This window comes from Dipodomys ordii, unplaced genomic scaffold, assembly GCF_000151885.1.
Source record: "Dipodomys ordii isolate 6190 unplaced genomic scaffold, Dord_2.0 Scaffold30, whole genome shotgun sequence".
Lineage (NCBI taxonomy): Eukaryota > Metazoa > Chordata > Mammalia > Rodentia > Heteromyidae > Dipodomys > Dipodomys ordii.
Window position 1 is genome coordinate 868,474 of NW_012267246.1, and position 12,798 is coordinate 881,271.

The 12,798-nt window shown below is 50.3% G+C and overlaps 1 protein-coding gene across 1 annotated transcript; it reads left to right on the plus strand.

Moving 5' to 3' along the window:
• The first annotated feature begins 15 nt into the window (after nucleotides 1–15).
• On the plus strand, nucleotides 16–1,137 carry P2ry1 (purinergic receptor P2Y, G-protein coupled, 1). The gene has a single exon (XM_013016204.1). It carries the CDS (start codon nucleotides 16–18, stop codon nucleotides 1,135–1,137), a length of 1,122 nt encoding a protein of 373 aa, XP_012871658.1.
• Nucleotides 1,138–12,798: the final 11,661 nt, after the last annotated feature.

The window sequence follows — 12,798 nt, forward strand, 5'->3', positions numbered from 1 at the left end:
GACGCGCCGCAGAGCATGACCGCGGTGCCGTGGCCGTCGGTCCCGAACGGGACGGATGCCGCCTTCCTGGGCGGCCCCGCGTCGGTGTCCGCGCCTTGGGGCAACGGCTCGGCCGCACCACCGGCCGCCGCGTTTCGCTGCGCACTGACCAAGACCGGCTTCCAGTTCTACTACCTGCCGGCCGTGTACATCGTGGTGGCGGTGGTGGGGCTCGTGGGCAACAGCGTGGCCATGTGGATGTTCGTGTGCCACCTGCGGCCGTGGAGCGGCATCTCGGTGTACATGTTCAACCTGGCGCTGGCCGACTTCCTCTATGTGCTCACGCTGCCGGCGCTGGTCTTTTACTACTTCAACCGCACCGACTGGGTGTTCGGCGACGCGCTGTGCCGCCTGCAGCGCTTCCTCTTCCACGTGAACCTGTACGGCAGCATCCTCTTCCTGACCTGCATCAGCGCGCACCGCTACAGCGGCGTGGTGCACCCATTGCGCTCGCTCGGCCGCCTGCAGCGCGCGGGAGCCGTGCGCGTCAGCGCGCTCGTCTGGCTGCTGGTGGCCGCCGCCATCGCGCCCATCCTCTTCTACTCGGGCACCGGCGTGCGCCCCAACAAGACGGTCGCCTGCTACGACACCACCTCCGACGAGCACCTGCGCGGCTACTTTCTCTACAGCCTGTGCACCACCGTGGCCATGTTCTGCGTGCCGCTCGTGCTCATCCTGGCCTGCTATGGTCGCATCGTGCGCGCGCTCGTGCGCAACGACCTGGACCACTCGCCGCTGCGCAGGAAGTCCATCTACCTGGTCATCATTGTCCTCGCCGTCTTTGCCGTGTCCTACATCCCCTTCCACGTCATGAAGACCATGAACCTGCGCGCCCGGCTGGACTTCCAGACCCCGGAGATGTGCGCCTTCAACGATCGCGTCTATGCCACCTACCAGGTGACCCGCGGGCTGGCCAGCCTCAACAGCTGCGTGGATCCCATCCTCTACTTCCTGGCAGGGGACACGTTCCGCAGGAGGCTCTCCCGGGCCACCAGGAAGGCCTCCCGGAGGAGCGAGGCCAACCTGCAGTCCAAGAGCGAAGACCTGACCCTCAACATCCTCTCCGAGTTCAAGCAGAATGGAGACACCAGCCTGTGAAGGCACGCGGGGCCGGGGCCCGCCCTCCTGCACGGTAAGACCTCTCCCGGGTACTCTCCGGGGCCTCCCCGGGTGGCTTCGGTCACTCAGAGCACATCCTAGAAAGTGGTTTGTAAAACCCACAGGGACTGCTGGAGAGGGCACGTTCACACTCTGCCTCCTTTCCCTCAGTCGTCTTTGACCAACTGGAGCCAACAGTGGTTGAGCTTTTCCTTTCCCTTCTGCCTCCTGCGTGCAGGGGCCTCTGTACCCACAGGCGTCAAGCCTCTCCAGGAGCTGGAGCCCATGTGTCGGATGTTGGTAGAGTTCCTGCAGGGAAGTTTGCCCATGAAACTTGGCTTTTGGGTTTGTCCAGACTCTGTTGCTTCCAGCCATAGATTGTGACTGACAGAGCAAGCTGAAATCCCCAGCAGAAGACAATACTGAGCACACACAGCTGCAGCCCTGGAGCTGGTGTGTCTCAGCTCCGAGCCACATCCAGGGTGGCAGCCTACTTCTCTGTGGGAAGCTCATAGGAAAGCCTTGGAAAGAGAGGCTGTCCTGATCATTTCTGGGAGGCCATCCCAGGGGATGGGGGGTTGGCAGCCTGGGATGGGGGTTGGCAGCCTGGCTGGCATCTCACCTGCAAACAGTGTAGGCTTCCTGGGGCCCCAAGCCTTCCCTGGCTCCATGGCTGGGAGGCAGGGCCCGCCAGGGACAGCTCTGCTTCCCAGCCAGCCTGAGCCTCTCTCCCCTGTAAAAACAGTGCCCAGAAATGGCAAACTCAGGTCCCAAGCATTGAAGGCTGTGGGACACAAGATAACAGACATTTCAGCCTGAAGAGCTTGAAGCTTTCCACACCACAGCCGGCCAACTTTGCTCAGAAGTGGCAGAGTGGGGGTGGGAGGTGGATGGAGGGGGCAGGAGGTAGGGGAGCAGGAGGGGATGGGGAGGGGGGCTAGGCGAAGACAGGGAGAAACCTACATGAAGACTTTTAAGTCAGAGTGGTAAAGGTTCCACTGGCTTCTTCAGAGTGTTAGGAATCAGCAAATGCAGCAGGACAGGAGATAATCTTTTAATACATTTTATACCTGGACATTTGGGTTTGGGAAAGGAAAAGAAACACATGTGGAAGGAGAAAAATGGAAAACTCTTAACTAAAATCTGAAGTATCATTGAAACAAAGTAAGCTGTAGGGAGTGCTAAACAAGCCACTAAGAATTGAAAATGATGGCATTGCTTTTCTGTAAGTGATCTCTGGCAGGCATGAATAAAACATTTGTAAAATGTTTCAGCAACTTGAATAGTAATTTTTAATGAATGATGAATTGCTGAATTTACAGCCCTCCGAGAGGTCAAGTTTTATGTAAGGAGTGTAGTAAAGAAACACAGTAACTACAGATAAAAGGCATTTTTTGTTGTTGTTGTTGGAAAGCTGTTGTGCAAACAGCCTGCACCAGAGGCTGCAGCTGACGCTGAACAGCTCTCTCGGAGTGACGCCTGGGGCTGCATTCGGGAAGGAAGCCCCGCCGTGTCCTGTGGGGCTCAGTACTGGTTATCAGTTCTTGCCAGTCATTCCCTGGGTGGACTGAGGGTTTGTGAGGCTTTCTGTATCACCTCACTGAAGAAAAGCTGTTCTTAGCCTGCCTGCACAGTGATTCTTCCACGCACTCGGTTGTTACTCGTAGGATTCCAGAATTTATATCAAGAAGCAGCCTCCTGTACTTCAGTGTGACAAGATCTCCAAGGCCCTTACATCCAAGGTCCATACAACACTGTCTGTTTCAGTACCTAGAAGACAATACTGACCATACGTCTTTACTCCCCTGACCCCTTGAAACATGTAAATATGTGTTCAGTAAAATAAAGAATGGAAGCTCCAGGGCCTGTGCTGGTATTTGAACTCACAACCTAATAGACACATTTCTGTAGCCTTTCCTCCTCTTTCAATTTTCTTCCTTTTAGGTTTCTAGTTGCCCAGCCTGGTTTGAGTGTGTGAAATATTGTTTCAGCTTTTGGGGTGTGCGGGGTAGAGGCAGACACTGAAGACATCCTTTCATTACTTGGTATGTTTTTTTTCTTGTTCTCTCTTTCCCTAGTGCCGGAGATGGACTCAGGGTCCTGCGCGTGCTATGCAAGGGGTCTACTTAAGCTACATCCCCAGCCCAAGTAGATCATGATGCATGGATGCGGGCAAATGGTTACAAGGATGGCCTTTCTTGTCAGCTTCTTCCAGGAGGAGAATCCCTAAAGATCTGTGTTCCTGGCAGGACATGCAGAGGATGAGCACAGAGCACCAGGAGCCTGATCCACACATGCGGCATGACCACGCGCGTCCTCTGATAGTAGAGATGGAAGTCTGGAGGCCTCTGGATGGAAGGATAGCTACAGCTGTGTTCACCTTAGAAAACAAACCATTTCACTCTACGAAGAGATTTCAATATTAAGTCCGAGCTTTTCTGAATGCTTAAAAATTGGCAGCTCAGCTCATGAACATGGATTTGTCATGGAAATAAGATGAAGATGAAATGCAGTGTGAAGGTCAGAATTTGGATGGACACCTGATGTGGTGGGACCCCTGGCCCTCAGAAGGCCAGTCTTGGTGGATTTTCAAGGTTGGATGATGTCCATCTGCTGAGGCCATAAGGGAAGCAGTAAAACCACTAGGCAGCCAGGGGTGTGCGATGTCTCCTGTATTTTCTGTCTTTAGTCAGTCCTTGTCTAAAAATTCCTACAGGGTTGACCAGCTGTGAGCTGGCCAGGTCCCAGCTCTGCGTCTTCTCTGCTTAGACAGGACACAAATCTCTCTTTGGTTGGATGTTGCCATGGATGGTACTTGCAGCAGTGGGAGCTTCGTGAGTCCCTGTACCAAGAGGGGTGTTGCTTGTGAGGTCTATTGAAACTGTAACTTTGCTGGTCAAACTGTAAGCGTTGTAATAGTATTTATTGACAAGGCTCATGATCAGTCCTTTGCTTGTACAGACTGCAAGCGCCTCTTGGAAGCACAGTATAGAGATGTAAATTATATTTATTACCATGTATAATATTAATGTCAAACTAGTGTATTTTACATAATGTACAATGCCTAGGTAAAGTGAGAGTTCTGTATTGTGATGCTATTCAAATATCGGAACTTGAAATATTCAAGACTTTGGTTTTTATTTTGGTAAAATATGAAAAATCCATATTGTAATATAAGTGATTATTTATACCTAGTAGTACATTTGCATGTCTGCCTCCTTCCGGATCTATTTCTGCAGATTAGGTTTGTTGTCCAGTTATGATTAGTACAGAGTATAATAAAGCACCTTAGCCAGATTAGGTCTGTATTGTCTTATAGTGTGTGTGTGTGTGTGTGTATGTGTGTGCGTGCGCACGCAGAGCTCCTATTCCAAAAGCCAAAGGCTTGTTGCAGATGTGACCTCTCAGTGTAGAAGGCTAGCAGACTGCACATTCTTAGATACAAAACTAGAATTTAAGGACAAACTTTGGGGAGATGGAAGAGAAAAGGCTAACTGGTACAATCAGTTGCTGCTACTTATTTCTGAACTGTTTTTGGTTGTGTTTCTTCTTAAGATTTAATAGAAGAATCTTAATTCCTTTAGGGTTTATATGTAACACACTACCAATAATTGCTGTTGATTTCAGGCTGTTTTCCTTTGACAACTGCTAACTTTAATTCTCTAGTGGTAACTGTATTTTGGGGCTTCCAAATTTGACAATGTGTCTTTTTTCTCTTTTGTACATTGTATCTTCTACATCAACATTAATATGAATATGTTACATATCAAGGTTTGTGAATCTTAATTATGTTATGGTTTAGTGCTTTTTCAAAAAAGCACTTTTTATTTTTATATTACTGATTTTAATAGAGATAGCTTGGTGATGGTGGTTCCACTGGAGTGTTATTTGACATTTTCTGCCTCTTTGGAGTTTTCTCAGTCCCTGGTAGCTTAATGAAGCCCAGACCAATTATATGTAATTGTGTTTTGTTAAAAAAAAGCACAAATTTGTAAAAGCATAGTATAGTTTGCATGCAGGAATATGCAAAATCTTGTGTGTGTGTGTGTGTGTGTGTGCTCATTTGTGTGCACGTGTGTGTATTATGCACGTGCACACACACACATCTACAGCCCGGTGACAAGCCTCATGACTGCTGTTGATAGATGTGGCAGGGCTTCACAGCCACGGCCACTGAGTTGTGCTGTCTGACACCAGTGAAACTGGAAAATAATCAATAAAGCTATGAAACTGGGCTATTGGCTCCTACTTCCTGCAGAGCCGGACAGAGCAGCTTTCCCACATCTTTAGGCAGAGGGAAGGCTGTGGACGGGAGGGTCCAGCACAGGTGATTTCTTAAGAGCTGTAAAACTGAGTGTTTGAGAGAAACTCCACATACAGGACAATCCCTAAGATTATCATTTAGGAACGTAATTCCTTAAAATACTGAATGCTACCTTAAGACATACTTTTTATACTGGCTTAAAACATTGGCTTTAATCATTTTTAATGTAAATTTAACATCTTAATCCACAGAGATAACCATCCTGACAGTCATTTTGAGCTTCTGTTAGCCTACACTGCTTCTCCTAGGTATGTTACATTTATCTAATCTTTCTTGCCTATTATGTATCACCTATCACTATTCACCTATCTCCTAATATCTATGTATCATCTATCGATGATCTGTAGATATACAGAGATACCTACAGAGAGAAAGAGAGAGGGAAAAAGATCGCAAATACTGGGAAGGAACCAATTTAAGTCTGTACTGTTCTTCCTCTCCGTGAAGGGGGGGGGGGGTGACCCTCTGGGGATTTCCAGTGCCTGCCGCCATCTCCTGCAATAAATGCCTGTGGATAAAAAGTACAGATTTCATGCTGTCCTCCTGACATGTCGGTCTCTGTTCATTCCTTGGTTAGATGTGTAAATTTCACTGTTGGTGACTCATACTCAGATCAGCTTTGGTAGAGTTTGTGTGTGTGTGTGTGTGTGTGTGTGTGTGTGTGTGTGTGTGTCTACTTAATACCTACATAAAATGACACAGATAATTATCCTTCTGATTCAAGAAGAATTCACCCTAACTCCTCTTGATTTCCTAAACCTAGGGTTGGAGTCCTTGAACCTTTTTTCTCCATGCATCAGTATGCATTTAGTTCCGACTTTCATGTTAATAACTAAACTCTATAGGTTGCTTCCTGGAAATTTTGTTCAATGAAAAGCTCTTCCTAAGTGCTGAGGGTGGGAGGGTGTCTGTTACAGTGCAGGGAGGGTGTCTGTCACGATGCAGGGGAGGGCCTCTGCTGTGGTGAGATGCACACTGCAGACACAGCACAGGACCTTCAAACCCCATTGATATACAAACACTGTGGGGATGCATGAACCCTGCACGGTGGTAGACTGAGCCAGTCCTGGTCTGCTGTTGTCAGCCAGCACGGGCACAGGGGTGGATGCACAGTCTAAGCCAGCCGCAGCCTGGGTGAGCAGCTGGCAGGAGTGCAGTCACTTGGAGTGAGCTGGTAGGGGAGGGGGGAGGGAAGGGGGGCCGGAGTGGGGAGAAGCACGAGGGGGTCCTGGTAACACGGGAGGGAAGAACACTGCCATCATGATTACCTGGCTGGGAAAAATCTATGATACACTCAGAAGGGAGCGCTGCAGGTGACCGACTTAATCCCTGGCTCTGGCTTCAGAGGGGAGCAAGGTCTTTATTTGAAAGCAGATCTCACAAGGAATGCAGGCCAGGACAGCAGGTCGATACTGACACCCATTAACCAAAAGAAACAGAGTGAGCTGGAGGAACATCTGTAGTTCAGTGTTTATCATTCACACATGATACCTGTATATGAACACGCACTTTTGTCCTGGGTTTTTATTTTTATTTTTTGCCAGTTCTGGGCTTGAATCAAAGGCCTGGGTGTCCTCCCTGGACTCAAGGCTGGTGTTTTACCATGTGAGCCACAGCTCTTCTTCCAGCTTTTTGGTGGTTAGCTGGAGATAAGAATCTCATGGACTTCCCTGCTCTGGCTAGCTTCCAATTTCAGTCCTCAGATCTCAGCCTCCTAAGTAGCTGAGTTTCTAGGCATGAGCCACTTCTGCCAGCTGGGTGTTTGCATTTTAACATGAATGTGGTAAAATGCTGCACATTCTTCCTTGCTACGAAAGGTGGAAAGAAGTAGGGATGAGAGACTTTTTCAAAACGATCTTTAATGAGCGAAGAGCTGCTCAGTTGTTAATCTTGTTACAAGTGTTCCTTCTCTCTCTCAGACAGCTATTTTCAGTTGAAGATAGTATCAGTGAATTGATTTCTGCAAATGCTGACAGTTTTATTGCCTCTCTTGGTTTGAACTGTGAGCAGGAAAGCAAACCTCCATGTGTGTTTTGTAATTTTTTATTATTCTTTTGCAGGTGATGTTCAAAGGGGTTGCAGTTACATAATCCACCTATGCTTTTGACCGTCAGGTTGCAGGCCTAAAGCCCTAGGTTTCTGACTGCTTATATACCTGGGCCACACCATAGGTGTTATAGGATGCCTGTGGTGTCAGGTAGAGCAAACCCTACAGGGACACTGGGCAGCAGCAGGCTGAGCCACACTACGTCATGGTCCAGCCGCGACCAGGGCTCTAGGACTTGTCTGCTCTCATCTGGTGACTCTGGGTCTCAAAGGGTTCACATGGTCAGACTGGCGCTTACTATGGATCTCCATCATGTGTTTGAACTCTGGTATGTCCTGTGGGGGATATATCCCCCAATTCTAGTACATGTGGCTAAAAATGCACTAACAGGAGGGGTCGTGTGACCTGCTTCCCCACACACACCCCATCCAGGTTCACCATTTACTTCAGTCACTCTAGCCCAGAGTCTGGTCTTCAGAGGCTTGATCTCTCCATTGTTCACCCAGAGTTCACAAGCCTTCAAGGGCCAACTCATGGCAAGCAGACTGACACTGATGGCTTCCCAGCCCCACTGCCGATTCTGCACCCATAGTGTCTGTATCTCAGTCACAATCACAGATACCCGGCTCTCCTTTAAGAGGATCTAATTGTGCATCAGGAAGATGCCTGCAGAGCTTAAATAAGAAGGGTGATGGATGATGTCCTTGGACATGAGGGCAGCTGGCAGAATCGCAGATCCTTCGAGGTGCTGTCTGGCCAGTCAGCCTCCGTTTTTACCTCACTGGCCACCTTCATCCGGCATGTGGCCTGCCTGGTACAGCTCATAGCACATGGTGGAAAAATTTCTTGTTCACTTTGAAAACTGGCCATCACTGTCCTTCCTGGCACGTGCATCACGTTGTAATGAATGTTACCAGCTTTGTGTGGAAGGGGGTGGTGTAAAACCATGAGGATGCCTGTACGCTGGAGACAGAGGCTGGGCAGCTTGGGGGTGCGACATTCCACTGTGAGCACACTCCACTGAGAGATGGGGGCGCAGAGGGCAGGCTATCCCCACGGTGGAGAAAGGAGGGGCATCTTCCAGGGACTGTGGGTGGTAGAGCAGTACAGGCTGAGGGCGGCGGCCAGACCTCACGGCCACCTGACAAGAAGGGACCGCAGGGACCCAAGCTGGAGAGGCCCAGACCATGTCCTGAGGACGTGACATGCAGGAGAGATGTCTGGTGCAGAGGATATCTGTGTCATGAGGAATCTGTGAGCTGCGCATGGTGGCACATTCCTCCTGTCCATACTCAGGAGGCACTGGCCGGGAGATCCTTAGTCAGAGGTCAGCAGCAGAGCCTGACCTCAAGAAGGCCAAGGCTGAGGTTGTGGCTCAGCTAGAGAACACTAGTCGGGCCTAGGTTCAGTTCCCAGGAAAGGCAGAGAGAGAGAGGCAGAGAAAGAGAGAATCCATTTGGCTTATATATTACAAAGGACTGGTGTTTCTGATGCTACATTTACCCATAGTCATTGTGAAAATTGAAACAGTAATTATTAAAAAGTAGTGGTTATAACTGAGATGGTAAGTCAGTGAGAGGAGGACTGTGCTCCAACAGTGGAGACAATAAAGTTAGAAATGGAGAGAGAGGAGAATCTTCCCGAGGGCAGCGGCAGGGAGAAGCCGGAAGGAGGGTGGTGTAGATGGGGAGGGAAGCGGATGCCGGGGGTGGGGGAAAGGGAGGGCCAGCTTCAGGGAAAGGAAGCTCTGGGCATGGACAGACAGGACACTCAGAGTCCAGGACAGCCACCACCGGGCCTGGCCAATGCTGGGAAGGCTATCTTCTGTAGACTTGTGTGAGGATGCTGACTTGAAGCTCAGCGGGTGAGAGCTCTGAACCCGTGGACAGGCTGCTAGAACTGGTTGTGATTGTTTTCAATCGCAGGTGGAGATTGGTGTTCAGGTGTCCCTTTTCCTGTGAGGAGGGTAGTAACAACATGGCAGAAATGCCATGCCCTGGGCAGGCCAGGGAGTCTCCGCTCCATCCCCTTGAACTTGGGAGGGCTTCTGACTCTTTAGCTAATCCAGGTGACAAAAACAATCAATGTGATGTCTGAGGCCCACAGTGTTGCTTGTGGGAACATGTGTCTTGCCACTCTGAGCTGCAGTAAAGAAGCAGGGTATTCAGACTGCTACACACAGAAAGATGGACTTTGTGATGTGGTTCTGAAAAGAAGGTGAGAGAGAAGTGGGGAGAGGAAGTCTGAGAAGGAGGAAGAGGAGGAGGGAGAGACAGACAGACAGACACAGGGACACTGCACAGAGCCCCCAGTCATTCCAATCGTACCAAATGGGAGGACTGAGTCAAGCATGCAGCAGTCAGGTCACAGCCGCACAATGCTTCTCAGCTGAGCTCTCAGAGGTCACGTAACAGAGGTAACACCTTCCCCACTGAGATCTGTGAGAAGTTCTGACCCCCATGATCTAAGAGGAAGATGACCTTGTGCCTATACTGCGCCATTGACTTCGAGAGCCACTGGTGACACCATGCAGACAACCTCACAACCTAAGATGGACTGTAGCTGGAGAGAAAGTGCTCTCTCCATTTATCTAGCTCGCATGTAGATGTAGGACCGGGGTGAAAGTAAAGGGAAGAGGTGATCTAAGAACACTGATTACCTTCCCATCAGAGCTGGTATCCAGCTGTGTGCCTGAGGGATGCATATGCACAGTGAGTCGAATGTGGACACAAACTGGTTACAAACAGCCCCATCCTGGGTGAATTTACCATGCAAACCCCTGTCTTCATGACACTGTTGGGATTTAACAGGTGCTCCAGTAACAAAGTGATTCACTCGTGAAGAGTAGTTGAGAACGAACAGTATTAATGGGCTGTAGTTGTGGAAGAGAGTCGCAGAGGAGAGACGGCTGCTTTGAGCTCCAAGGAGCTCCGGGGAAATTCCACTCAGCTCTGCACTGACACCATGACTGCTTCGGGAGGCCCTGCTCCAGTCACGACTGCTCCGGACACCATCCAGGCGGGAGAATTCACTTCCAGCTGCACATGGCCATGCCCCCTCTTGGGGGCAATTCTCACTCAGGCTTTGAGGTAGACCCTCTCCCCCTTCCCCCTTCCCCCCAAGCAGGTCAGCAGAAAGCATGGGCTGTGCACATTCAGCTGTAAATAGCACACAACTGAGGCTGGTTATTGGAGGGCTGGGATTGATTGATACACACTTGAAGCTGGTGATTTATGTACATTTGAGGCTCACGATTGGCGCACATCTACGTATTCGTACTGGTACCTGTTAGAGGCTTGTGGTACACTAGAAGTTGTAAGCAGACACAGAGGCTGGATTAGAAACTGGAAGTCCTTCTCTCCTTGTACTGCCCCTCCACCAAGAGTTCCAGGTAGCAGCAGGGCGAAGAAATTGCGTGGCCTGGGGAAGAACAGTGGCTGTGAAGAGCTTGCAGCTGTGTGAAGCTTTACAGAGCAATGCCAAGGAATAAAAGCAAGGTTTCCCAGCACCTGAAACACACGATCTGTAATGCCAACTGCTGGTCTCAGCCTTCGGGGCTTAAAGCCCAAAGCAATACGCCTCAGATCTGAGCACCAACATCTGCACATCTTGGGATTATCAACCTCTAGCTCTCCAGGGCCTGGGCACTTAGAGCTGTCAACCTCTAGCTTTTAATGCTGGGAGCCATAAATTTGTAGCTCTCAGGACCTAGAACGATCAAGCTCTGGGCTGTAAAAGCAGGATTCAGGCTGCCAACACTAAGGGAACTGTTGCCTGTCTGTGTGGGCAGAAGGGAAGGATCCATGGACAGCTCTCTCCTCAGAGTGGAATGGAAAGATCTACTGGCTAGTGTGTGTGACACCACTGAGTGCCCAGAACTAACCTCTTCCCGGCCTGACCCGATAGAAGTGCATCCACTGCGCTGTTTGGTGTGCCGGTTTATAATGGGCATACAGATGCTGGACCTGTACTGCAGGATAGGACTCCAGACACCAAATGCCTGAAAGGTGGAAAGGAAGGTTAGACTTTCACTGTCCTTAGCTTTCCTGGGCCTCACAATGCTGGGCCCATTAGAAGAAGAGTTACAGTGCAGGCGAGGAGTCCAGGCACCAGCAGGAGCTCCAGGCTCACCCGGCTCAGCTGACCTCTGTGGAGTCTGGGAAAAGCCCAGGAGGTCACTCAGCCCCCTCTACCCCTGCATGTTGAGAGTGCAAAGAGGCCATGGAAAAGCGTTTGGAGAGTGTGCATGGAGACCTAAGTTTGCCACACCTGGACTAGGGTGGGGGGTAAGGGAGGAATAGCACCAAGACTGGGGGGTTGGGGGGGAGGGGAAGGATAACACCTGGACTGGGGGGGGGGGGGAGGCAGGGAAGGGGAGGTGGTGTGGAAGGGATGGAGTCTACAGGAGAGAAGTTTCCACACTGACTGAGGAGGCTGAGAAATACACTGCTTCAATAGCAAGGAGAGGAGAGTGGCATGCTTGTGCCAACTTCTAGGGAATCACTGCCCTGAGATTGTGCCAATCACAAGATTCAGATGCGACAACCACAGACTGTGCCCCAATCATCATCCTTCTCCAGTGTGCGCCAGTCAAAACCTCACAGCCCTCAGATGCGCACCAATCACGGTCCTCCTCAGATGCTCACCAATCACGGTCCTCCTAAGATGTGCACCAATCACGGTCCTCTTCAGCTGCGTGCCAATCACAGTCCTCCTCAGACGTACACCAATCACGGTCTTCCTCAGATGCACACCAATCATGTCCTCCTCAGATGTGCACCAATCAAGCCTTCCTGCTGTGTGCCAATCACAGCCCTTCGATGTCCATGATGCACCTCACGTGTGCACAGCCACCTTTCCTTCCCTGGTGCACCTGAGGTGTGTATAGCTGCCTTTCCTTCCCTGGAAGTACAATGGACGCTATCCGTGTATGTAAGCGAATGAAGCTAAAACAACCACAGTTAGAGACACTGCCTCACGCGTATTTAACATATAGAGAGGGAGCAAGCATCTACAGAGCTTACAACTTGGAAATCCCAACGCAGACAGCAGCCGGGCATGAGCGACTAGGCCAAATGGCTGACTTTCCCGAACCTCCGAGCTGTCCTCTGATGGCGGATGAGTGGACGAGCCTCTCTATGGAGTGGCCAAGGGTGTCCCTGTGAAGCCTCCTGCTGGATGCTCAGAGAATGAAGGACGGTGCCCAGGGAATGAAGGATGGTGCTCAGGGAGTGGAGGAAGGTGCTCAGGGAATTAAGGAGGGTGCTCAGGGAATGGAGGATGGTACTCA

Coding starts and splice junctions, on each gene's coding strand:
- P2ry1 (XM_013016204.1), top strand. CDS start 16: ATGACCGCGGTGCCGTGGCCGTCGGTCCCGAACGGGACGGATGCCGCC.